The sequence below is a fragment of the Scylla paramamosain genome, chromosome 43, assembly GCF_035594125.1.
Source record: "Scylla paramamosain isolate STU-SP2022 chromosome 43, ASM3559412v1, whole genome shotgun sequence".
Taxonomy (NCBI): Eukaryota; Metazoa; Arthropoda; class Malacostraca; order Decapoda; family Portunidae; genus Scylla; species Scylla paramamosain.
In genome coordinates this window covers 7,634,784-7,661,188 of record NC_087193.1, presented here as the reverse complement: position 1 = coordinate 7,661,188, position 26,405 = coordinate 7,634,784, and the positions used below count along the sequence as shown (strand labels likewise).

General features: G+C 43.0%; 2 protein-coding genes across 2 annotated transcripts in view; one reads left to right on the top strand and one right to left on the bottom strand.

The window, feature by feature from the left end:
* Nucleotides 1-9,201, top strand: part of LOC135093690 (probable peptidoglycan muropeptide transporter SLC46) — a 33,750-nt gene extending 24,549 nt beyond the window's left edge. The window contains 2 exon segments of the mRNA XM_063993198.1: nucleotides 5,262-5,418; nucleotides 5,748-9,201. Of these exon segments, the coding sequence (XP_063849268.1) occupies nucleotides 5,262-5,418; nucleotides 5,748-6,117 (527 nt within the window). The 3' untranslated portion in view covers nucleotides 6,118-9,201.
* A 50-nt stretch (nucleotides 9,202-9,251) lies between these two features.
* Nucleotides 9,252-26,405, bottom strand: part of LOC135093688 (tyrosine-protein kinase Abl-like) — a 54,360-nt gene continuing 37,206 nt past the window's right edge. Inside the window, 10 exon segments of the mRNA XM_063993197.1 lie at nucleotides 9,252-15,533; nucleotides 15,708-15,885; nucleotides 17,385-17,482; nucleotides 17,770-17,937; nucleotides 18,188-18,311; nucleotides 19,262-19,517; nucleotides 20,323-20,494; nucleotides 22,253-22,515; nucleotides 23,702-23,832; nucleotides 24,831-24,972. Coding sequence (XP_063849267.1) covers nucleotides 12,632-15,533; nucleotides 15,708-15,885; nucleotides 17,385-17,482; nucleotides 17,770-17,937; nucleotides 18,188-18,311; nucleotides 19,262-19,517; nucleotides 20,323-20,494; nucleotides 22,253-22,515; nucleotides 23,702-23,832; nucleotides 24,831-24,972 — 4,434 coding nt within the window. The 3' untranslated portion in view covers nucleotides 9,252-12,631.

Here is a 26,405-nt window from a genome sequence, read left to right as displayed (position 1 = left end):
ATAATGTGTTGTTGTTGTTGTTTTCTTGTTTATACTGTTGTTGTTCTCATTATTGTTGTTGTTGTTGTTGTTGTTGTTGTTAGTTTTTCGTTCTATTGGAGTGTAACAGCACACACACACACACACACACACACACACACACACACACACACACACACACACACACACACACACACACACACACACACACACACACACACATCAAGGTAATCCCAGCAGGAGGTGAGGCTTATCCCCCTCATCCTTCATCCCTTCTTCTTTCCCCTTCGCCTTTTTTTTTTCTCTCTCCATTCTTCATTTCTTTTTTTTTCACGGGGGAGGGGGATATGGTGCTTCATTTACCTGACACACACACACACACACACACACACACACACACACACACACACACACACACACACACACACACACACACACACACACACACACTCTGACCACGTTACGAAACTTGCTGCGTGGGTGTTAGTATGGGTGAAGGGAAGGTAGCCACTCTCTCACCTCACCCTCACTCCCTCACTCCCTCACCCACTCATTATTAGCAGCAACCTGAGTGTTAGTGGTGCAGGAACAAGATAGTGGCGTTAGAGTGGTGAAGAGAAGCTGACCTAATGTTTCTCTCTCACTCACTCTCTCATTCACTCTCTCTCTCTCACCTACCTAGCCATTCATCCACTCATTCATGCCTTCGTTCACTCACCTGCTCACTTCTTCATCCAGTCAGTCACCCATCCACCCACTCACTTTCCATAATTTCATCTTTTTTTTCTTTCCTCGTTTCTCTTCTGTTTACCAGTGTTTTATTTCAGTTTGTAGTTTATTTTATCATTGTTAGTCTGTTTATCACTCGCCCATTACGTTATTTTTGTTAATTTCTTTTATTTAGTCATTTTTTCCTTGTTTTTTTTCTTTATTTTTATTCGTAGTTTGTTTGTTTATTTATCATTGCTGGTTTATTTATCACTCGTTATTTTGTTTTCTTTTATTTAATCTTATTTTTTTTCTTCCTTATGTTTTCTCTTCCCTCTTCTCGTGATTTTTATCGTTTATTTCTGTTCATCTATCATTCCTTGTTCAATTGTGACTCGCTGTTATGTTATTTTTTTTTCTTTTATTTAATTTTTTCTTCTCTTTTTCTGTTCTTTTTGTTCTTATTTATAGTTTATTTATGTTTATCTATCATTGCTGGTTCAATTATCACTCGCTGTTAGGTTTATTGGCAGAAGGAATGCGAGAAAAAAAAATCCGTGACCTTCGTTTTGTTAATTTACGTGTTAGTTGCTATGACCTTCAGAAGGCGGGAAATTGTCTGATTTTTTATGTTCCTTAGGTGTGTGTGTGTGTGTGTGTGTGTGTGTGTGTGTGTTAAGTAAGGTTATTATTAGTTTGATTTCTTTGCTTTTGTTGTTTTCTTGTTCATCTTCTTGTTCTTGTTCTTCTTGTTGTTCTTCACTTTCTTCTTCTTGTTCTTCTTCTTCTTCTTCTTCTTCTTCTTCTTCTTCTTCTTCTTCTTCTTCTTCTTCTTCTTCTTCTTCTTCTTCTTCTTCTTCTTCTTCTTCTTCTTCTTCTTCTTCTTCTTCTTCTTCTTCTTCTTCTTCTTCTTCTTTCCCGTTCCTTATTTTTCTTTACCACCATTTATTTTATCCTCATTTTTTTCATATTCCTTAAACAATAGAAGGTCATTTTAAGGATCGAGTTCTCTGTTGTTGTCGTCACTTTCGTACCTCGATAGAACGTACGCATGTGTGTGGAAAGGAAAAAAGTCGCCATTACGATTCCTGAAGTTGTATGTGAAGGTTGTGTAGACTTGTTTGTGTTGTTAGATCGTTAGTTAGTTGGCTAGTTAGATGACTGGTTAATTAGTTAGATATTACCTAGTTATATGATTAGTTAGTTGCTTGCTTGCTTACTCAGTTGCATTATTTAGTCCGTCATTCAGTCAGTCAGTTATTTATTTACTTGTTTACTTACTTACTTATCTAATTACTTATCTGTCTATCCGTTGTATTCGTTTATTTGTTAGTCTTATTACTTATCACGATTATCATTATCTGCTCGAGTCTCATTTGTAGCCACGCAAATATTGAAGGTTTAGCCGAATTGCTTTAACTTTGCAGTAATTATTCTTGGCAAGGTGAGGTGGCGCGGACCAAGGCGGGCAGGTGAGACGTAACCCACCTTGCTACATATAAGGCCGTATTCAGAAACACTTTGCCTTCACCGCTATTTCAAAGGCCACAGAGATGCTTCGCAGGGTTCTCAAAAGTGTGTCTCGTGAAAATAATGTAGAAATCTTGGTAGTCTATCGCTAGAACCATAAAAACATTTTATCTAGGGCCTTTCGGATGTCGTGGAGGTGCGGCGCAGAACTGTTTCAAATTTTGGTTCATAGTTGTGTATGCCATGACAGTTATTGTAGACAAATAGCGCACTTGATATCGTAAACATGTGTCATATTGGATCAGTGCAGTGTTTTAGTAGTAGTAGCAGTAGTAGTAGTAGTAGTAGTAGTAGTAGTAGTAGTAGTAGTAGTAGTAGTAGTAGTAGTAGTAGTAAATGAATCGAAAAATGAGGTGTGGCATCCTTGTCTAGAGGTGCGGAGGTCCCAGCAAGCCGAGTTGAGCTCAAAACGCTTCACAACATTTTGCTGAACTTCGTTGTAGAAGATCTAGATTCACATAGATAAATATTTATTTTCCATGTATCAATGTATACAAATACGTTGATATCCACTCTTATATTCCTTCCAGAAATAAGATATTTTAGCCATTGCAGGAGGCGGTTCCAATACTCTCAGCACTTGTATCCAGATAAACTTATAAAACACGCCATATTACATGAACTATTTATATTTAATATGCATGACTTCATATTGCATACAATTTACTAGTTCATTTTTGCACTGTTGGTGAACATAGAAACAGCAAGGCATTTCATTAGACTGAAGTAGGACCGAGCTTCATGAAACAGGACAGCCAATCTTACCAATATTCCGACGGTTCTTTCTCGAAGTACCAATAGGAATTATCGAAAGTATGCTTACTGAGGACAAGTACAAGCAATGTAGTAATGGTTAAACATACTGTAAAAATAATACTAGGTTAATCTAATCTAGTGACTTGATTCTGGAATATACAAGATAGGTTGGTTTGCCGGCCTGAGTCTTCGTCATTGCTCGAGTACGGATTGAAGACAGGTATTTTAGCATGTTATTTTACCACATTGTGTCCCCTGCCGCTCCTGTGCGCCACTTAGGAACACTGAGACATTGATCGGAAGGTGAGACAAATTTTCCACGAAAAAGTTTAACACATTGGGGGTACTGAATTTTACTTGATTTAGAAATATTAGTTGAATTTGTGGAAAAGGTTGATGTGTGGATATACACGAGTTATGTTTTATATAGACTACCACTGGGAGGACTGCTGGCTCCTTGCAACTTCCCTTACGCCCGGTGGGTGCCGTCACATTCTTTGGTTTGAGGCTTGTTGCCCCAAAGTTAATGGAGTTTGTCCTCCCATTTTCTGATTAACCCTTTGACTGCCACTTCGTACACCTTTCCTTAATTACCAGTCACTCTGAGACATCTTTAATTGTTCCACAGCCACATCCAATCTTTGAACTGGGAACAAATTGCAAAATGTATTCTTTCTCATCGCTGATTTTCTTGTAGATGCTTATAAAGACTTCACGCTTCTGGTGCTGCTAATTGTTTCATGTCGCAGTGAAAGGGTTAAGTTGTAAGAGTAAATTGAGTACAAGTGCTACGGTGGGTGTGAAGGACAGGCGGGGCGGGACCTGGGAGCAGCGTGGGGAGGAGGGACGGGTCATCAGCCCGGCAAGGTCATGTTACCTGTCCAGGCGAGTGACTTCCAAAATATGCTTGCCCTGGGTCTTGTTTCTATATTCATATATATTTCTTTTGCTGTTATCTTCTAATTGCCTTGCTGCTTTTTATTATTATTTTATGTGTTTCTATGTGTCAACAGTAATTGATACATTTCCAAATTTGCGTTTCATTAGCGTTGATAATAAAAACATGAGACAAAGGTTTGTGTGTGTGTGTGTGTGTGTGTGTGTGTGTGTGTGTGTATATATATATATATATATATATATATATATATATATATATATATATATATATATATATATATATATATATATATATATATATATATATATATATATATATATATATATATATATATATATTCTCTCTCTCTCTCTCTCTCTCTCTCTCTCTCTCTCTCTCTCTCTCTCTCTCTCTCTCTCTCTCTCTCTCTCAAACACTGTTTTCGAAGGCCACGCATGATTAGGTGGGTTGTCTTGAATCTTTTAATCTTGTTAATGATGGATCATCCTTTAGCTTATCACGTAGAATTTATGAAAATCCCAATATTGTCGAGGAGGGAATGTTAAAAGCAACTGAGATGAGTTACTGAAATGTTAAAGACTAGTCCTAAGTTAATTTCATTGGAAAGCTTTAGTTGCTGATAAATTCCAGTATACAGTAGATTTATGAGGAATATTTGGATTATGATGCTACCAAACACCAAGAAATATATTTTGTCTACCAATTATATGAAAGCGTTCACTGAGGCAGCCACACCACGCAGATGACTTGATGCAAAAGAGGATAATCAAGACTCCTCCAGAACAAAACTGGCCAATCTTTTTTTAACTTGCTGTAACATTTTTTGTATAACTACTATTGGGTGGTTTCTTTTATTTTATTTTGCTTATTTATTTATTTATTTATTTTGTGTGTGTCCTTAGCCAGCTTCCCTTACACTTAAAAAAAAAGGACAAGTATTTATATAACCTTCACATAGAGTATTGGACAAGGAGGGAAGTGCTAGATCATTGCAAGGACAGGCTAGATCTACCACCACCACCACATGCTAATATCCCCAGCGTGGGGCCTCTGTCAGCCTTGACCAGGGTGAGGATCAAGTAGTTTTTATAGGGTGAGGTTATATAGTTTTAATTTAGGAGGAATATGGTTTGAAACATACTTTTATCCGTTTTGCTCCTATTTTTATTTCATTATTTATTTATTTGGTTTATTTTGGTATATATGTATTTTTATTTGATTAATCATTTATTTATTGTTTACTTTTCTATATAAATATTTTTTTTCGCATGTGGATGTTCTGTCTTGATTTATATTCAGTTTTAACCTTCATCTTGTTCAACCATTTATTGGTATGCCTGTTATAGCAAACCATACAACAGTGTCCTTACAAGCCGCCTCCTCTCCGCAGGCAAGGTGTCGGCAGTGTTGGGAGCGCTGGACGGAGTGATGCCAATGATCAGCTTCCCGCTCTACACTGTCGTCTACTACTCCACCATCGAGATCTTCCCTGGGGCACAGTTCTTCTTCGGAGGATCAGCGAACCTCCTCATGGCTTTAATCTTTATGTGAGTGGAACTACCTGCTGGGTTTTCATATTATCCTTTCTCTCTCTCTCTCTCTCTCTCTCTCTCTCTCTCTCTCTCTCTCTCTCTCTCAGCTAAGCATTATTAAAAGTGATAGGAACGTTTCTCATTAGTTTCCTTTCTTGCATACTTTTAAATCAGGAATGGGAATTGCAGTTGTGTGCATGTGTGTGTGGTTTGCTTTGTTTGGTTTATAGCAAGTGGATCATACAGTTGGGTGTCATGGCCGTGGAGCCAGGGTGTGATGCAGGTGTGTTCAGTCAGTCAGCAACGTTCCTCAGCCAGAGTCTCACAGCCCACTCCCTCCACAGCCTCATCATGGTGTCGGACCGCAGCGCCAACTACAATGTGGAGGATGCAATGCCACCGCCGCCCGAGGGACCCGTCAAGGAGAAGAGCCTGGTGATCCGCAAGGACTCCCGGTGGCTGTACGACGAAGACACTGACACCAGCACCACCAAGATCCGCCTGGCCACTATCCTGCTCTCCAGCCTCAACTTCTCCATTGAGGTGCCCATGATAGAGCAGTCCTTAGGCAAACCCCTCGAGACAATCCAGGAGGAGCCAGAGGAGGAGGACGAGGAAAGTAGGCAGCAGCACTCCAATAATGTGAATTCAACTGAAGAGCAGGTTTCGGAATCTTACGACAATGTGGCGTACGTTAATGATAGTAAACCGTAGTGTTCTTAGGCATCTAGTTTGTATTATAGTACTTAGGGTTGTGTTGTAGGTTAGATGGCCACTTGTTTAATGAAGTTGTGTGCTGTGGGAGATTCCAGGGTCCCTTGTAGTTGTGGACATTGTTTTGTGTGTCCATTGGCTACATGAGACTCCTCTTTGGGTCATCTCTGCCAGTCTGTCATGTCATAGTTGATAGCATTTCCACTCCCCCTCCCTTCAAATTCTCCTTGTACAGCAGCAGCAGCTTCATGGAGAGTGGTCTTCAGTGCGGATACAGCAGTGAGCATCTCCATGTCATTAGATCCCCTAACCGTGGTGCTGACCAGCTTCAGGTTAGGCAGGTAGTGAGTGTACATACTGGCTGGTTATAAGGTAGTGTTAGTTCAGGACTCTGGTGTTGGTTTTCATGAGGATGATGAATCAGAGTGAAAGGACCTGTGAAAGGAATTGGAGAGGAATGTATGCAGGCTTGTCTGGTGGTGTTTTTTTGTGAGGATGAAGAATCTGAGTGAAAGGAGAGATGAAAGGAATTAGAGAGGAATGTATGCAGGCTTGTTGTAGCAGCTCCTTGATGTTTTTAATTAGATATGAAAGGTGTACAAAGTTTGTGAGAAAGACCAAGAGTATGTTGTGATATTCATAAGTGCTTAATTGTCAGTTGTGATTGGTAATGATTGACTAAATGTGAAAATACTTGCTGTGTGATGAGTGTAGGTTCTCTCAGCATCCAACTGATAGTAAAGAGTATGAGTAAGTGATGGGTCATTATGTAGCTATTTTCAATTGTTGCATCAAGAAGTTGTCAGGACAGCAATGTATATCTGTTGCTGTAAGTGCAGGTCCATTGTTCATTCATTGCCAAGAATGTTGAAGGCCCATATGAGCTGCATTACATGGCTGTGGCTGTAAAAGTCAGTGCAATTCTTGTAAACTATTAGCTTGTTAAAAAAATTTTAGTATTTAAGTGTTACATAAATATTTAATTGAGTGACAAAATTCAGAAGAGGATTCATAAATTTCTAATATAATCACTATAATGGTGGTCAAGACTGATGTAAGCAGTGGTAAAGTAACTTGTGTATGGTTTGAGCAGGACTTCCATTTGTTATTGTGATGAATGAGTATTAGCATCTTGCCACACCTCTTGCCTTGAATGACTGCAGGAAGTCCAGTCCTGCAGGTCAACTCGTACTTGAGATGCAGGGCAAGGCAGGTTCAAACAGGTTACCTTCCATGTATGGTGGTTTGTTTCATCATAGCAAGTCAGTAAAACTACTTTTTCTCTTTAGAGGAGGATTTTGAAACTACAGAATTTAACATTGTACAATAAGTCATCTTAGTAGTCATTTTCTGTATTTTGATTATTGTAATTTATTTGATACAGTGTTCAGTGGTAAAGCTATGAAAACTGGAGATCATCTTTCATAAAGGAAACTTTGCAGTTCTGGTCTTGTAAAGAAATTTGCACTGCATATATCAAAAATAATGTATAGGATTAGTAAATCAGTCTCAACTCAACATTAATGGTGGGTAGTTACAGTGTGTCAAGCTGTTGTCCACAAAGCCTCAAGGATCATGGTAAAATCCTTTGTATTACACATGAGCAACTGTGCTCCAGAGAAGAATGTTTTCTTCTCACTGCCATTTCCTGGTAGGCATCATTCAATCAGTCCTTGAGAACATTTGGCATATTTTCAAAAGACAACTTGAAACTACCAGTCACTGATGATGTGTCTGAGAAGAGTGCTTTATTTACCTATTCTGTCAACTGAGAAGTCAAGTGCTCCTCTTTGCCAGACCTCTGCTCCCTTTCTCATGGATTACATGCGACTGGTTTGTTTATCTGATTTCATTCTGTTATTAATGTATGACTTCAAAAATATTGTCTCATGGATAAAATTACTGATTCTAAATAATTGTTAGAGGGAGGTGGGGGTAGCATAAAAGAGAGACAGTAGAATGAATGACTGGTTTGTAAACTGTGGATCTGTGAGCTGAGATCAGGATGGGAGAGAGAGAGAGAGAGAGAGAGAGAGAGAGAGAGAGAGAGAGAGAGAGAGAGAGAGAGAGAGAGAGATAATTATGTAGAGGGGGAGGCTGTGGTGTCAACCGTGTATGTCGACATACTGTGGGGGACATCCTGTGAGCCTGTAGTGTGGTGTAGAGAGAGAGAGAGAGAGAGAGAGAGAGAGAGAGAGAGAGAGAGAGAGAGAGAGAGAGAGAGAGAGAGAGAGAGAGAGAGAGAGAGAGAGAGAGAGAGAGAGAGAGAGGATTCAGTGGTTAGTTAACATCCTGTTCTGTAAGTGGATATTATGAGTGATAAATAGCCAGACAGGATCAAACACTTTCAACTGTATGATTGTGCAATGTATATCAGCTATTGTTCAGACACATATGGATAATATCAATTGAATCAAGAGATGAGGAAAGAGAGTATATTAAAACTAATTAACCTGCTAGAGAGAGAGAGAGAGAGAGAGAGAGAGAGAGAGAGAGAATCTATGAAACCATTCTGTGTCTGGGGATTGACAACACTGCATACTCTCTGCACACCTATACAGTTGAGAGCATTCACCATTGTCTGCTTGATCATCACTCCTGAAGTATCCACCTCACCTCTTGACTAAACATTCATCCATGAGATTTCACCTTTGAATACATGCATCAGTACTTGCAGATGGTCAAGAATGAGTGTGGGAGCCAGTCACATACAGCCCATGAAGAATGGGACACAGTGCTGCAAATGGGAGCCTCATTCCTCAGCTGAAAGTAAACAGTATGTTGAGTTTTGCATTACATGACTCTGCAGTCTACAATGTACTGGCATTGTATGTAGCAAGAGTTGTGTGACACAGTGAACACCAAAGCAAGGTGGAACCTGCACAGAGTTTGTCTCAAGTTGCTGATGTAGCAGCAGTTTTCACCTTACCTTTACCTTAATGGTTTGTTTGTTAAGGTGTTCAGTCCTGAATTGTGATGCATTTTCAGCTGTCCTGTATAATTGTATGTAAGGTTTTAATAGTGGGTCAAATTTATGTACATACTCATTAATTTACAGTGTATGTAATAAAAATCCTATTTTCATGGTTGTTTGTTCCCCTTTAGATGTAGAAACTTTTTATCAAAACTGTACATTTTCTAGTTTCATTTATTTGATTATAATTAAATATGTTTCATAAAAATGTGAGTATACCATTGTTGGTACCAAAGATTGGAGGAAAGCATGATGAAAATAATCACAGAATAATGGCAAATAATAAGTTATAAAAACAGTAGTTACCGTCCTCAAGCACAGACAGACAATAACAGGTTACAGGAATCATATTTTGGCAATATTTTGTCTCAGCTTGATTTTCTCTGGTTCAGTACTTCAATAACATTTTTTTCAAAATGGACCCTTGACCACATGCCTGGCTATGTACAAGATCATACCCCAGCAACATATACTCTACACAAAGGTGTATATATAATATATATATATTTGACTACGGGATGAGAACAAAAGTCCTTTACAAAGTACCTCACTAGATCATCACTGAAGAGCTGTGGGAGTGGTGTTATGGTACAAAAGTGATGGTCGTCTGTCATAGCAAAAATGGTGGAAAAGCCTGGCCGCTTCTCCCCGGACTCGGAACAAAACTGTGGCCACGACACACCCGGGACAAACAAGACTCCTACCACAATTTGGTCTCATGGGAATGGCTAGGGATCTATGCTGCACTGAAAAAAATTACTGGAATAAAAATTTCACCATATTTGATTAAAAATAAATAAGTGATTATATACAGGGCTATGTTTAGGAGTATTGATAAAAAACTTTACAGTTACAAATAAAACCTATTTACAACCCTCCTACTACACGATGATCCATTAAAAACCGACATGTACAAAAATGTTACGTCTGGATGAAAAACCTTTTCTCCCTTTGCTTTGTTCTGCACGTGGTGAACAAGTGAGGCTGTCTTGATGCCACCAAAGACCAAAAAATTTTTTCAGTGTACACAACTATCACTTCAATAAATCCTACATTACTTTTAAACATCTTACATGTTTATCATGAGAGGAACTTGACAGCAGCAGGTATACAAAGTAATACTTCATACATTAATGCAAGGCTACCGGCCAATATGCAAATGTTACGGGTCATGATCAAAGTTGGTGGCAGTGCGGTGAGCCACACCAGTGCACAGCCTCACCTGTGTGGAAGATGATGGCTTCACAGTTACATCAAGTCATAGGAACACATAATTACTGAAAATAAGTGGAACCATCTCCAAAAATCCTAAATGTTCAGTGGCACTAAAAATTTGCAGGTCCAAATTCTTGCAACATCTGGAGGACTGTTATTAATGGACTCTCCCTTACAAACGCTTCACTTTCCAATATGGAAAGCTCCAGTCACTCACTGAGCACGTCAGTGATTTCAGTAATCTTTAATGGAAAAGTACATCATTATTTTATGCAATCAAAAATGCCTTGTCAGTTTTGTGTCCATAGTGAGGTCAATAACACAGTAATTTTAGGTTAAATTTTTTTAAGGGAAAAGACTGCCAGACTCTTGCCCATCACCTCCCACATGACAACAGTGGTACTCACTGACACAGACAAGACAGCTGAACCTTGGAAAATCAAGGCATGACTTTAAACAAACGCTTGGAGGATGCCTCTGCCCCACGGCGTGAAGGAAGAAGGCGGTAGAACACGTTTCTCTGGGGTGCCAAGGCTGCAGCCAGCAGCAAGGGAGGAGTCCAGACACCACCTTGGTGATGCTGACCCAAGCCGTTCATGGAAATCTCAGGGAACACAAGAGTATCACAGGTCACACAAGCATCTGGCTGTGTCTGTCGCCAGCATGGTGTGGCCGTGCTGGCCGACGCAGTAAGTACGTGGCTGTCATGTCAACTGTGGACGCGCATTAATGTTTCGATACGATAAATATAAAAGGCTACCGACACCATCTCATCAGGCATAAGGGAAGGGAGGCCCAGAACAGTAAACGCACTATTATGTACACAAACACACACATGCCCTCCTGGCTGTGCACATGCGGCAAATTATGGTATGCACTGAAAACACTAACTCATAAATTACATAACGTTTCCAATACCCCATGAGCAGCCATGAATGAGTGAGTGAAATGAGCAAAGGTAGGTGTGTGGGTGTGTGTGAGAGTCAGAGGGAGAATGAATGAATGAGCAGACTGAAGGTTTCCACTATCAGGTAACTGAGAAGTGTATTCCTTGTATGGAGATTAATAGAAGTACACACACACACACACACACACACACACACACACACACACACACACACACACACACACACACACACACACACACACACACACACACCAGTCATCCACTGCTACCACGGCAATGTCTTTTCACCACCTAACACTACTTGGCAAGTCATCAATTGCTAGTAAAAAAAACACACTCATAACAAACACAAGATGATTCATGACCGATCACACACTGCAAAGATCTCTTCCATCAGCTGCTGCTTTACGTAAAGCATCTTACATCAGAATAAAGTAGTTCCTGAATGAATAATATCTCCTGAATGTCCCAACAGCCCACTAAGAAGTTACCTAGAGTCCACCTCCTAACACAGACTTGAAGAGTGGCATGAACGGGAGAGTCTGACCATTTACCAGTTTGGAAAAAATGCAGAATGGACCCTATGCAGAAAAGCCTGCAAGACATAACACCACCCTGTACCACTCTCCTCACACCCCAGGAACCAAACCGAGACAATAGGAAATAAGCACCCTTGTAAAAAAATAATAAAACAAACAAGAAAGAAAATAAGACTATTGACACCAGTGCTGCCTCCAAATACATACTCACAGCAGCAATACATCACAAGACTAGTATTCATATAAAAAACAGCAGCGCACTTCACCTTCCTGCAAGCGACTGAATGGGAGGGATCCGCGAGGAATGAGGTGCTTGCCCTTGCTTGTCCTCGCTATCATTCCTGCCCCTCATGCCTCCCCTTCACTCGGGCTGACACTCCCAAGGTCATGGTTAGTTTACCCTCACATGCAGAAAAAGCCGCCACTGCTCCTGGCTGTTTACAAAATATACATAGGTCCCGGAGTTAGCTTGAGCCACACCTGTGCAGTGGAATTGTGTGACCATTATTAGCACATTTACACACAAGATGCACGACACACACGCAATGTACGTACACACATGCCTCCACACACCAGTCAATGTACAAAACACCTTCCTGGAAGAGGTGAGAGATGGGTTCCAGCATCCTTGTGAGCAGTCAGGTTATGTGGGGTTAAACTTGTAAAATGCTGAACGTTTAAAAAAATGTACACCAAAGAGGGCAGCGGCAGTGCCCTGGAGCCTTGCTGCCCCAGGTTGTACCTCCACACCTAAATGCAAGTCATTTTCATTAAAAAATTATTTGAGAATCACCTCCACCACTGGTCTGGAGTCCCATCCATCCTTAAGTAACAGAGCACCAGCAGACAAGCCCCAACCCACCCCGCCCCGCCAGCACGCTAGCGCTGCAGAGCGGCACTGATGTCCCTCAGGCCAGCCTCCACCTCTAGGAACAGCTTGTCATTGTGCTCGATGGCCCGGCCGCCAGCGCTGCGCAGCTGCCTTGCCTGCAGCTCCAGGCGGCCAAGCAATTCCCGCACATGGAAGCGACTCTGGGGCGGCAGGGCATCCACACAGCTGGTGCATGCCCGGTGAAAGGCAGACACCCGTTGTGCCACCTGGATGCAGGCGGCCACAGTGGCAGGCGACCCCTGACACCGCAGGCCACACACTGCCGCCTCTGCTGCCTGTCCCTGCTCCTGGAGTACTGCTTTTTCGGTGGGAGGCGAGGACGAGGGAGTGCCAGTTGGCGGAGGAGAGGTGGCATTGCTTGTGGTGGTGGTATTGGTGCTAGTTGTAGTAGAGGTGGTGGAATTTGCAGTGTTGGTAGTAGCAGTTGTGGTGGTTGTGACAGTGGCAGCAGCTGTGTTGGTGGTGGTGGTGGTGGTGGTGGAGGCAGCTGAGGTGGTGGTGGGGCTGGAAGGTTCCTTGCTGGCTGGCCGGGCCTCCACACCCTCCTTCTTGAGGGAGAGGACGGGCACAGGTGGTGGCCGGATGATGGATGGCGTGGCGTAGATCCCTGCTGGCTTGGGAGGTGGTGGCTTCACCCCGGTGGGCGGCGGCGGCAACTTGAAGGTCTTGCCGACAGGCTTGACAGGCACACAGGGCTTTCCATCAGCTGGCCGGGGCTCAGATTCACCCCCTCCACCCCCCACTGGGGGCCACGGTCTCTTCTCCAGCCGCCCCACCTTTCCATCATCTTCTGGAGTCTTGCCTGGCACCAGGACCTCTGGGTTGGGATCCTTCGGGACACGGGAAATATCTGGTCGCTTGTAGATGCCCGGGGCATACTTGGGACTGGTCTGGTTGGGGTCTGGACGAGGAGGCGGCTTATCAGCAGCCAACTCCTGCTTCTCCCACAGTTTCTTGAGGCTACTGATGCTGCTGGAACTAAATCTCTTTGCCTCTTCCTCCTCCCCTGCTGGCCCTGCCCGCAAGCCATCCCCCCCTAACACTGCCTTCAGCCCCTCCCCACCAGCACCCCCAATGCCACATACACTAGATACACTCTCACTCATGGGGTCACCACGCCCCTCCCTCCCTCCCTCCCCATCGCCCCCAGTGTCCTCCGTCCGTGTGTCCACCACCACGCCATTCTGCTGCTGTTGCTCCTTCTGAGTAGTTGCTGCTGCTGCTGCACTCTCCTCCTGGGTGGGGGCCTCAGTCTCCCTCACAAGGTTGGTCTTCCTCAGCCCTGCCCGCATGTCCATGAGGGCACTGTGGGGGTCTGGGGCCTCGGGGGCACCGCTGTCCTCCTTGGCAGTGGCAGCAGCACTGACCTCAGTGCGCCGCAAGGTTGGTTTGAAGTAAATCTTGCGCTGCTCCCGCTCACCAGGACTCTTCTCGAAGGGGCTCTTCACCTTCTTCAGGTTGGCCTTGAAGGCAGGTCGGTCACTGTCTTCTGGCTGGTTGGCAGGTTCATCGGGGCCAGGCCCACCATTGTCCAGGTGTAGTGGTGGTGGCACTGGGGGCTCTGCTATCCTGCTGCCCTTCTGCCTCAAACTTTCAAAGAGCTCAGAGACCAGCTGAACAGCCGGGTCCTTCTGACTAGGACCAGAAGGTGCCTCCCCGAGTGGGGCGGGGCTCTCCTCTTCTCTCAGCTCAGCTACGAGTTTCAGCTCCAGCCCCTCCTTGGCCGGTGGCCCAGAGGGTTGAGGCCGAGGCTCTTCTTCCTCCACGCTGCCATCCCGGGACACCAAGGAAGCTGCATCCACTGAAGGAGGACTGCCCCCACCAGGAGTGCCTTCCTCACCTGCTGGGGAGGAGGGTGTCTGCTGGCCCTCTGTATCTGCTGAGGATGATCCAGGGCTCTTGGCAGGTGGTGGGCCAGGTCGGGGCCGCCCCTTGGGGCCTGGCGGGGCAGGGCGGGGTGATAAGTTCTCTGTGGAGCGCACACTGTCACAAGAGTCGGAAGATTGGTCCCTGTGCCTCAAGCTTACCCCAAACCTTGCAGCAGGACTGGCATCAGCTGGGGCCCCAGCCTCCCCATCCACTGCTGCCTCCAGGCTGGGCTTGGCCTTCAGGGGCGGCCGGTCAGGCTCTGCATCTCTCAGCCGCCACCGAGTCACACTGAGCGTGGGCCTCTCCACTCGTGGAGACTCCACCCCCTCATCCTCTGTGGGGACAGCAGCACGCTGTGGGCTGGCAGCCGGCACATCTGCCCGTCGCCGGGTACGTGGTGAAGGGGCTGGGCGGGGCATTGGTCGTCGCCGCGCCTCTGGGGAGCAGCCCGGGGGAGGAGGCAGCTCCACCCCACCAGGAGTTAGAGATGCTCCCGTTGACTCTTCCATGAAATCCTCAGGGGGTGGTGGCAGGTCAGGCGGTGGTGGTGGGAATTCAAGGTCTGCCAGGCTAGGTTCCTTGGCGCGGCGGTCCCCGCGGGACATCTGGGGCCGTGGGCTGAGGCGAGTGATGATAGGAGACTGAGGTGGGAAGCCTCCCTGGGTGGAATTGCTTCTGATCATGGCTACACCACCCTTCTCATCCCCATCTCCCTCCCCTGCCTCCTCTCCCTCTCCTGCCTGGCTTTGGTCCTGAGGGGTGGGGTCCTCGGCAGGGGGCGGAACTCCCTGGGACAAGCCACTCTGCCGCAGGGACTCCAGGTAGGCCCCTATCCTGGCACCCTTGGGCAGCGTGCCATAGCGGTTGATGGCACGCTTCACGTTGTGCACCTCTAGGGCGGCCACTGTCAGGTGTCTGCCACTGCCTCCCAGGCCGCCACTCTGGCTCTCACACTTCTCCAGGCGGCTGCGGCGCACACGCTCACCCTTGGGGTCTCGCATGCCCAATGATGGCTTTTGTCTGTAGGGAGGCAATATCAGTTAGTGGAAAAAGAATGGATGAGTGTCAAGATAATGACTCACTAAGTTGTATCACTTATGTCAAGAAAACTAAAAGGCCATGCCTTCACTCTGAACCAACAAAGACTGTTGCTTTCTTTTTGTGAATGCAAACTGAACAGTCTTGCCACCATACCTGAAAGACTGGAGGTGAGGTGGCTCAACCCTGAAGGTGGAGTGAGTGGCAGGCAACCCCTGGGTGGCTGGCAAGGACTGGGCTCCTGAATCTTCTGTGTCAGGAGTCCGCTCTCTCAGCTCACTCTCGCTCTCTGCGTCATTGCTGCTGGCCAGGTCTGCCAGGTCCCTCTGGATGCCTGCACACCACACACTTATCAGAGGAGGTTTACAGGAATTGTGCAAAAGACTGTTTACTGATCATTTAGTATTTTAAAATGAATGCCATATTTTCTCTGTTTAAGAGCAAGTCTAATAAATATCTCTGAAAACACATCTTGTCAAATCAGGTATTTTCTGCTTTAAACACCAATATTCTGACACATCAACAGCTTCCTCAATGAACACAATAGAAGTTCAGACTCAAGAAAAGTTACAAAATTTATCTAATGAATTATTATGTATTACACCTATTCACACCCTCACTGAAAGGAGAGTAACATACAAGTATACCCAAGGAGGAAAATACCAATTAAGAATAAAAAGCCAAGAACAACACGCAAGTTAGGAAACCAAGGAGAAAAACAGAAAAGCTAAACAGAATAATGTGAGTCAATAACCCAAAATATGCATACTGTTAAGTGAGAAAGAATTCTTAGGTAATAGAGGGAGGGAGAAGGGAAGGATGAAAGGGAAAAAAGGGAAGAAGGGAGGGAGGGAGGCAGGCCTTGCACAGGTTATTGTGTGTGGTGTTGTGGTCAATGGCATCATTGGGGCTCCTCTCAAGACACAATAACAACCCCTCAATTGGTTATGCTTTCAAGTGCAGGTCAGCTTTGTCTCTTAAAGTAAGCAAGTTAGGTGTAATGTCATTCCTTGTGAGATATTAACCATTTTATAAGTCAGTGGATTATGTATATGCATTATCATGTGTAAGTATAACCATGTGTATTAGAAATATTGGCAATGGTAAGAGCAAACTGCATATCAACTAACTACTTTCTATCTAACCAAACTATAAAGATTTTCAATTGTAAGTCCATTTCTGTCTATACACAAGTAGATAATTCAACTACTTGCAGAATTATTATGTACACAAGGCTTTGGGCCAAGAGGATCCAAACTGAATGATGCAACAGCGTCAGGTTACCTTTTCACATCCCACACAATGAACCACGACTCCATGCTGTCCCAGACCAAGGAATCCTGACTTCAAACATTCCAGCCATGCATTTAGGAGTAACCCAACTGTACAAGTTTCCTTTGTACACAGTTTACTAAATTCTCCAGCAGAACATTTCAAATTATTTCTGATGAAGACACTGCATGCTTATCTCAGGGAATAAAACTTTTAATGTATTAACCAAAAAGGTTAAACGAAGCTAGTTAAGGTGCAAAACTACAGTTATTCCTAACACTCTCTATCCCGCAACACAATGAACCACCATCAACTTACACTTTTAGTTCAGCACACTCTGACACTACACCTCACATCCCACTGTTGCCCTACACCTCACCCTCTGTTGCAGCTCCACCACTTCTAGCTACAGTACCTTCATGTGCACCACTCTACACTCTCTACCTCAAGTTAGCAGGTGCTATTGGTTCTCCCACCTCAAACTGTCCCTCAAACAAGACAAGAGCAGAGAGAGACAGCAAGAAGGCAGAGAGGAAAGGACAGGGCTGAGAGACCGGATACCTTCAAAGATTTTGTCTATACCATTGAATTCATTAAGGTCATCAGCAGCACCTCCTGCGGGAAGCTCTTGGTCAGTGCAGGTGCTGTCCCTGAATGAACTGTAAAGGAAAGAGGGAAAGGGATTACTACTGCTATCATTCATATTACATCATGACCATCAGATGCAAGGCTAGTGACAGCCATTCAAGTATCATTAATTTCATCAGAGTCTGGCAACATAGTTACCAAAACAAGCTTGACAGACTGTGACAATGCTATAAAAATTACTACTTGTGATTCACTTGGAAGTTGTCTGTAAAGTCTGGGTGGCAGTGCAATGAGGAATGAGTGGTGGCAGTGTGGTGGTTGTGTGTTTATAGCAGGTGCAAGCATTATGTCCAGTCACCTGGTCCTCTTGGGTGGTGCAGGCGCCTGCTTGCCCTTCTTGTTGGTGGCGCGGCGCAGCTGGACGACGGTGGAGCGCGCCGACAGGATGCCTGGGCCAGGACGCACATCCCTGGGCAAGCTTGGACTGCTGCCCTCCTCCACTGTGTTGTGTTTGTTCTTGGTCCGTCTGTGAAAGAATGGGGAGGAAGATTAATGGAAAAACTATGAGGTGTGGTTTCCCATAAGCAGTGTTTAGTTAATGTTTCCCATACACAGTGTTTAGCTAATCCCAGTAATTCCCATCTCTTCAGATCTCAGTCAATATGAATAAAAAGTGCAATGATAGTAGTAAACACTCACAAACACACAGTAGTAGTAGTAATAGTGGTGACAGTTTAATGACAAAAATATACATACAAATCCACAGAGGGACTCACTGTCTGGAAGAGGAGGTCCTAGGGCTGGTAGGGAGCTGGTCATCTCCCCCCCAAGCCTGGTGAGCCCCTGACGGCGTGCCCCTCACCTTCCTGCCACCTCCTGCCGCCAGCTGCTGCTCCACCTCTGTAATGATCAGTGCACACAAATAATAGAATACATGAACAATTTCCAAAACCTATGCAAGGACCTTAAAATGTGTTGCCATTAGTCAACCCATGTAATCCTATATAAAATTATCCACTCACATTAGAATTACCTCCTGAAGTCACATAAGAATGAAAAAGTTTAGTGTTACTCAGTTAATCTTTCTGAGAATGAGAGGAAGTAATGACTGATAGGGAGCAAAAAATGCCACCAAGACTATGAACTGAGATAGTCATGCAGTCAATGTACATTTAGCAATGTTAAGAAAGGTTTATATTATGATACTAGAGCAGCAATGGCATTTCTGACCACCTCTCAGACAAACACCCCACAGTTTAATTTACGTGCACACACACACGTATAACCGTGACCTTTATCTTCCACCTGTCTATCCCATTCTTCCTTTCTAATCATATTTTTTTGGGGGTGGGATAACACACACACACACACACACACACACACACACACACACACACACATGATAAATGATAAAAAAGTTGATGATTTCCATGATAAGACCAAGATTGAAATATGCGGCAGTGGTGTGGTCTCCTCATATAAAGAGGAATGTTATTAAATTAGAAAGAGCACAAAGAGCAGTCACTAAGATGGTTCTGGAGTTAAGTTGACCTATGAAGAGAGAGATTAAGAATATTGGAAATTCCTATCCTTGAAAATAGGAGAGAGAGAGAGGGGATTTAATAAACATCTATGGAATGACAAATGGTATGGAAAATGTGGACAAGGAATGTTTTATAAATTTAGACACACAAAGTACAAGGGGACACAGTAAGAAGTTGAAGCAAGTTAACTGTAGAAGAGACATCAAAAAATATAGTTTTCTTCACAGAAATGTGAACAAATGGGATGAATTCAGTGAAGACGTTGTCAATGCCGTAACTGTCCATGCTTTTAAGATAAATACACACCCTCAGTAATAGAAGTCTCCTGGAACATTGTCTCAAGAGCATGGTGGATGTGTGAGAAGGTTGGGCGGTCTCCAGGATTCCACAGCCAACACTGTTTCATCAACTCATACACTCGCACGGGACACCCCTGGGGGCAGTCCATCCTGTACCCAGACTCCAGCAGGTGGTACACATTGGTCAGGTCAACTCCAGGGTATGGTGAGACTCCATAGGTGGCAAACTCCCACAGCAGGATGCCAAACGCCCACACATCAGACTGTTTGGGGAGGTGAGGGTTAGTGATGCGTGATGGTGACTGGTGGAAATGCAGTGTGTGAAAGATTGTTTACTTATTGCATCTGCTCATTCGTTCTAATATCTTTCACTTTCATCTATTTGGTGTCCTGTTTCTTGTAGTGGTTTCTCATTTCTTACCTCCTTTTCCTATCCTGTTTTCTTTATCTTCTGCATTTTACTCATTCCCTTTTATATCTTTCATCTATTTATTTTCCTATTTCTTGTACTACTTTCACATTTCTCACCTTCCTTTCCTATGCTGTTTTCTTTATTTTCTGCATCCACTCATTCACTCTTATATCTTCCATCTATTTATTGTTCAATTTCTTGCAGTGTTTTCATATTTCTCTATTCTTTTCTTATGCTATGTACCCTTTCTCATTCTCTTCTATACCTCCTCACATCTTCTGTTTACCATCCCTCATCATGTTCTTTCCTCATTAGCAAATTACTCAACAAATTACTCATTCATCCATTATCTCTTCCTCCTCCTCCTCTATCTATCTATCTACATCTCCAATACCCTAAAGGAAATGGCCACAGCAGAAAATCCCCATGCTGACTTGTTCTGGTAATCTCTCACTGCATAATCAAAGCCTCATCTGTCCTCTCTCTCTAAAACTCATCATTTCTTTCCTCTCTCTCTCTCTCTAAAATTTATCTATTCTTACCTCCCTCTCTAAAACTAATCTCTTCTTTCCTCTCTCTAAAACTAATCTCTTCTTTCTTTTCTCTAAAACTAATCTCTTCTTTCCTCTCTCTAAAACTCATTAACTCTTCCTCACCTTAGTAGAGAATTTATTATAGGCAAGACCCTCCGGCGCCGTCCACTTAATAGGGAACTTAGCGCCAGCGTGAGCAGTGTAGGTGTCGTCCCTCATGAGCCTCGCTAGCCCAAAGTCCGCCACCTTCACTAAATGGTTCTCCCCCACCAGGCAGTTCCTCGCCGCCAGGTCCCTGTGGAGGGAGTAGATTATGGTCAAGAAGGATTGCAGACTTTTATTTTTATTTCTCTTTAAGCAGTGGAACTCCCAGTGGGCCCCTTTTTTTTTCCCTCCCCCCACTTTTTGTTGCCCTTGGCCAGTACCACTCTCATATTAAAGAAAGGAAAACAACATGAGTTAAGGTTATGAGAAAGATCAACTGAATATGCAGAATAGAATTATAAAGGATTGCGAAGATTAATTGAACAACGCTACACTTTTTCATCTTTGAGTGTCTGTTCAAGAAGTAATTCTAATATGGATGGATAAGATTATACTGGATTACACTGGCTGACTAAATAGTAACAAACTTAAAAGGTCCTTACATGGCTTTTTGGGAGCTGACTAAAGTATGGGAGACAGGAGTACTTATGAATACACAAGATTTAAAGGAAGGTTACATGATTAAAGTGAAAGTTACAAGATCTAAAGAAAACAAGATTTAAATGAGGGCTGTAGTATTTCAGGAAAGATTATATTCATAGATAATAAAATAAAAGGTTAGGAGATTCAAGGACAGGTCACACAGGAAAGGAAAATTTACCAGATTAGAGGAAGTGATAACAGTGTGACACAGGAAAGGTTATAGATTACAGAAACATTATCTGGGAGAGGAAAAGTTACAATCAGGAGGGTGAAGTGACAGATTCCAGGATGTGAATATAGTAAGTTGATCACACAGGCACTCACACCAAACCGGCACAAGAACCTGTTTCAAGCAGGTTACACAGCTCTCTCTCTCTCTCTCTCTCTCTCTCTCTCTCTCTCTCTCTCTCTCTCTCTCTCTCTCTCTCTCTCTCTGTCCTAGCATGTTCCTCTTCACCACAAACACCCAAGTTTTCACTCTCTCTAAATTTGACAATGTGTATCAAGTTTCCATTTTTCTCCTTCCTTATGTAAAACCAGAATAATTTCTCATCTATGAATTTCTGGTATACTTTCTATTTACCTGTCTTTATATTCTTACTCTTGTTTAGAGCATCAATGATAAGAGGTTTTCTCATTATTCACTACCTACAGCAAAACATTTCTCCTACCCTTTATAGGAAAAATATTTCTGTTAATCCTTACAGCAAAAATGTTTCTCTTACACCTTCTCCCCCTCCCTAGTACATGCCTGTTATTTTGGCTCCCCTCTTCCCTTGCAACTACCATTTACCTTCCTTTCCTAGTACATGCTAACTGTTTCTCTCTTCCTTCCTTGTAAATACCTGAATCCATAAGTCCCCCTTAATTCTCCCTTCACTTGTACGTACCTGTTGCCAAGCACTTTACTCCCTTGTAATTACCTGTCTCGGACCCTTGCTCACCCCTTCCCTAGTATGCACCTGTTGCAGAAGTCTTCCTCTTCTTCTCCAGCAACTAGTATCTGTGCTAAGAAGTCATCCATCCCTTCCAAGTAGATAACTGTAGTGGATGTCCCCTTCCTCCCTCCTTCATTCCTTCCCTAGTACATAACAACATATAAAATTCCTCTCTTCTTCCCTTACCATTATCATCTGTGTTGTAAGGTATCTGTGCTGCAAGGCCTTCATCCCTTCCCTAATAAGTCCTCTCCTCTTCCCTTACAGTTACCATCCATGCTATAACTCATTCAACCCTCCCCTATTAAGTACCTTTGTATAAAATTCCTCTCCTCTTCCATTACAATTATCATCCATGCTGTAACTCTCCTCTTCCATTACAATTATTATCCATGTTGTAAGTCATTCATTCCTCCCATAGCAAGTACCTGTGTATGAAATTCCTCTCCTCCAAGTACTCCATGGCTGAGGCGACCTGGGTGGCCATGTAGAGCAGCACCACCTCGTTCACCTCCTCGTGGCTGCACACCCGCAGGTAGTCCAGCAGGTTGCCACGTGTCATGAACTCCGTCACTATGTAGAACGGTGGCTCCCTGGTGCACACGCCCAGCAGCTGCACCAGGTTGGGGTGCTTCATGGCCTTCATGATGGCCGCCTCCTCCAGAAAGTCCTTCAGCGCCATGGTGTCCTCCTGTAGGTGTGGCATACAGGAAACACTTCAAACACTCTAAAATACTTGAAAATACTTGAAAACACTTGAAAAACACGAATAAAAAACTGAAACATGGAAAAAAATTGAAAACACTTGAGAAACACTTAAAATACTTGAAAACACTTGAAAATACTTAAAATACTTAAAAAACACTTGAAAAGCACTTCAAAAAATTTAAGCATTTGATAAACACTTTAAAACCACTTGAAAAAAAATTGAAAGTTTTTATTAAGTCATAAGCAAATACATATACTTGAGTATGGATTAAAATATATATAGAGAAAGTTAATGTAGGCAGCACATTTAAAGATGAAGTTATTTTGTGGGAGAAGGAGGGTGTATGGTAATAATTAATAACATTATCTGTACCATTTTATTGCCAAAATATTTGTTACTAATGAAAGAAAATATACAAATCTAAGTAAATGATACCAAAAAAATAAAGAATTGTTCAAGAATAATTCTTTTGTTTAGAATCAATGATGATGATGAAGATTGAAGAAGTAAACAAGATGAGAAATAACACATGGGTAATGGGACACAATGAGAGGAAGGAAAAGAATAGTGAGGATGTTGAATGATTATATTTTATCACTGTTTTCTTTTAAGTGTCTTTGTTATTGTTGACATGTTTATTTTTTCTTCTCTGCTTTTTTTTTCCTCCTCCTCCTCCTCCTCCTCCTCTCCCTGCTTAACCTCCTTTTTATCATGCTTTTTCTGTTTTATGGTCTGTTTATGTGACATTTCTCACATAACACAACACACAATATAACCACCACTAGAGGGCTTACTTTACTACTACTACTACTACTACTACTACTACTACTACTACAATAAGTTCAGTCAATATTATTTTAAGGTCATTAAAACTAACAAAATGACTGGCTTTATCAGATGTACCTTTTAAAATAAATCAGAAAGGGTTAGATTGAAGACAACAAATACTACTACAAGGACTCAAATAAATCAGAAAAAGTTACATTAACACAACAACCACAAACAAGAGTTGTCAAGACACCTAGCACTACAACAGCTCATCTTATGAGTCTTGACGGCTGGACAGATGCATCTCTTCCACACAGCCTCATACAAACACCTATCACAACTATAGAGGGTTTAATAAATAAGAAAGATCAAGATAACCATCACTACTACAACAGCTCACCTTAAGAGTCTTGACAGCCACACAGATGTTGTACCTCTTCCACACAGCCTCATACACATCCCCATACTGTCCTCCTCCCAGCTTGTGCTTCATGGCTATATCTGTGCGCTCAATCTCCCATTCGTCCGGCTCTGTGGGGCGAGAGGAGGGCACGACGTCTGAAATGCGTGGCGTTGTTGGAAATACCCTGCCCATGTGACAGCGCTTTGAGTACACGCACTGGGTAGTTCAGTGTGAGTGACGGCTGAATGCGACGTCACACAGATTATTTCCCACAACACCACATCTTGTAATTCATTTCATGCGGGAGGTTTTAGGTCTAATGCAAATGTTAGGGGGATAAAAGATAACACTGTGACTTATTGTTTGATGACACAGGGGCTATACAAGGATCATTATCTTAGTCTATATATATCACTGTTGTTTGTTTTCTCTCTCTCTCTCTCTCTCTCTCTCTCTCTCTCTCTCTCTCTCTCTCTCTCTCTCTCTCTCTCTCTCTCTCTCTCTCTCTCTCTCTCTCTCTCTCTCTCTCTCTCTCTCTCTCTCTCTCTTCTTTACCTCTCATATCCATACAATCCAAGAAAGAAGCAGAAAAGTGTACTTGATAAAATATACAAGGTACAGTAAAACATAAATAAAAGTAGTGGACGCTTCTGTCTTGTTTTGCGGGAATATCAAAGTTCACGAGTGGAGTTTCCAGCCAACTCACCCCCATCCCTCTCACCTACTTAACCATGCCTCTCTCTCCTGCCTTCCCCTCCTCTTTACAATGACCCTAACTTCTCTCTTTCATACTCTCTCCACCTTACATCTTTCACATTTTCTACAAATAGACAAATCTTACTTCTAATCCCTCCCTCCTTCACTTTCAATTTCTCATGTCTGTCACTTCTTTCAAACTCACTTTACCTCATCTTTTACATCCTACACATACACAAACACACACACACACCTTTTCACATTACCCTCCTCCTTCACCTTCTTGTTCTCTCCCTCTTAAACTGACTCTACCTCACATCCTCCATATACCTTCTTCATTACTTCTCTCCCTTTGCTTTCATTCTCTACCTCACACACACACACACACACACACACACACACACACACACACACACACACACACACACACCAGGGGTCAGGCCGAAAACAGTAGGTTTGTTCCTCTTGGGCGCTGGGTAGAGGAGCTGTGTGATAAGACCATCGGCATGCTGCGAGTGATGGTGCACCAGCTCAGCCAAAGTGTTGAAACGGAACTCCGACGACACATACAGCTGTGGGGGGACAAAACAGGTGAGCGTGCATAGTAGTGTATAGGTGTAAATTAAGTATATCAGGACTTAAGCATATCAAGACTCTGCCATGAACAGTTGTGGGGGAAGAATTAGGTATGTATAATAGTATATGGGTGTAAATTTAACATATGAAGAGTCTGCTATAGAAATCAACCTATATTAATTACCTTCTTGATAAATTCTCCCTAGCTAACCTAACCCAAACAAAATAAACCTAACTTAACTAATGCAAATAAACCTAACCTAACCTAAACAAATCTAATCTAACCTAAACCTAAAGGAGACAAACCTAACCTAACAAACGTAGCCAACACAAAACCAAAACTAACCTAACCAAAACTAACCTAACCACAACAAACCAAACTTAACCTACTTGATACTGAGAGATATTATGTAATGGTAAGCTTCGTGGATGGAAAATTCATTGATAGGAACTTAACATGGGAAAGAACTTACAAAATACAAGAAAAGGAAAAGGCATTGAAGTATGGATATGTGGATAGGTCGCAGGAAAGGATAAATAACTGGTAATGGTGCAATGGATCGTATGGATGATGGCATAGAAAGAGACACGGTAAGGATGTGTAAGGTCAGGAGAGGAGCTACATTATGCATTAAGGAGAGGAAGGGATAGGTAAGGCTTGCTAGGTAAGAATAGGTGAGTGTTGGTAGTCTTGATGCAATGATGATGATGTGTGTTAAGAATATTAAAAAGTACCCTGACAACAGCAGAGAGAGAGAGAGAGAGAGAGAGAGAGAGAGAGAGAGAGAGAGAGAGAGAGAGAGAGAGAGAGAGAGAGAGAGAGAGAGAGAGAGAGAGAGAGAGAGAGAGAGAGAGAGAGAGAGAGAGAGAGAGAGAGAGAGAGAGAGAGAGAGAGAGAGAGAGAGAGAGAGTGTGTGTGTGTGTGTGTGTGTGTGTGTGTGTGTGTGTGTGTGTGTGTGTGTGTGTGTGTGTGTGTGTGTGTGTGTGTGTGTGTGTGTGTGTGTGTGTGTGTGTGTGTGTGTGTGTGTGTGTGTGTGTGTGTGTGTGTGTGTGTGTGTGTATAGCTCTGGGTGGGGCAATGTTGTGATGACAAGTACAGCTGCGGGGGAGAAAGTTTGTGGTAGTCAGGTTTGGTATAAATAGTAAATACCGCCTCCTTGCACTTTATCCTCACTCAGACCCTTAATCTACATCATGACACAGCCACTAATGCATAGTTTCTGTGTAAAACCTCCTTGACTCATGAATTATACATCTTTATAAATACATACCTTAATTTTTCCTATTTCCTATGACTTCTAAATTATAAACCTTTTAATAAACACATTTTCTATAACTGAGCACCTACATGTCTCTATATGCAAACTCTGCTGTCATACACTCCTGACCTATACATCTTAAATACCAGACTGAGACTTCTACATTACAT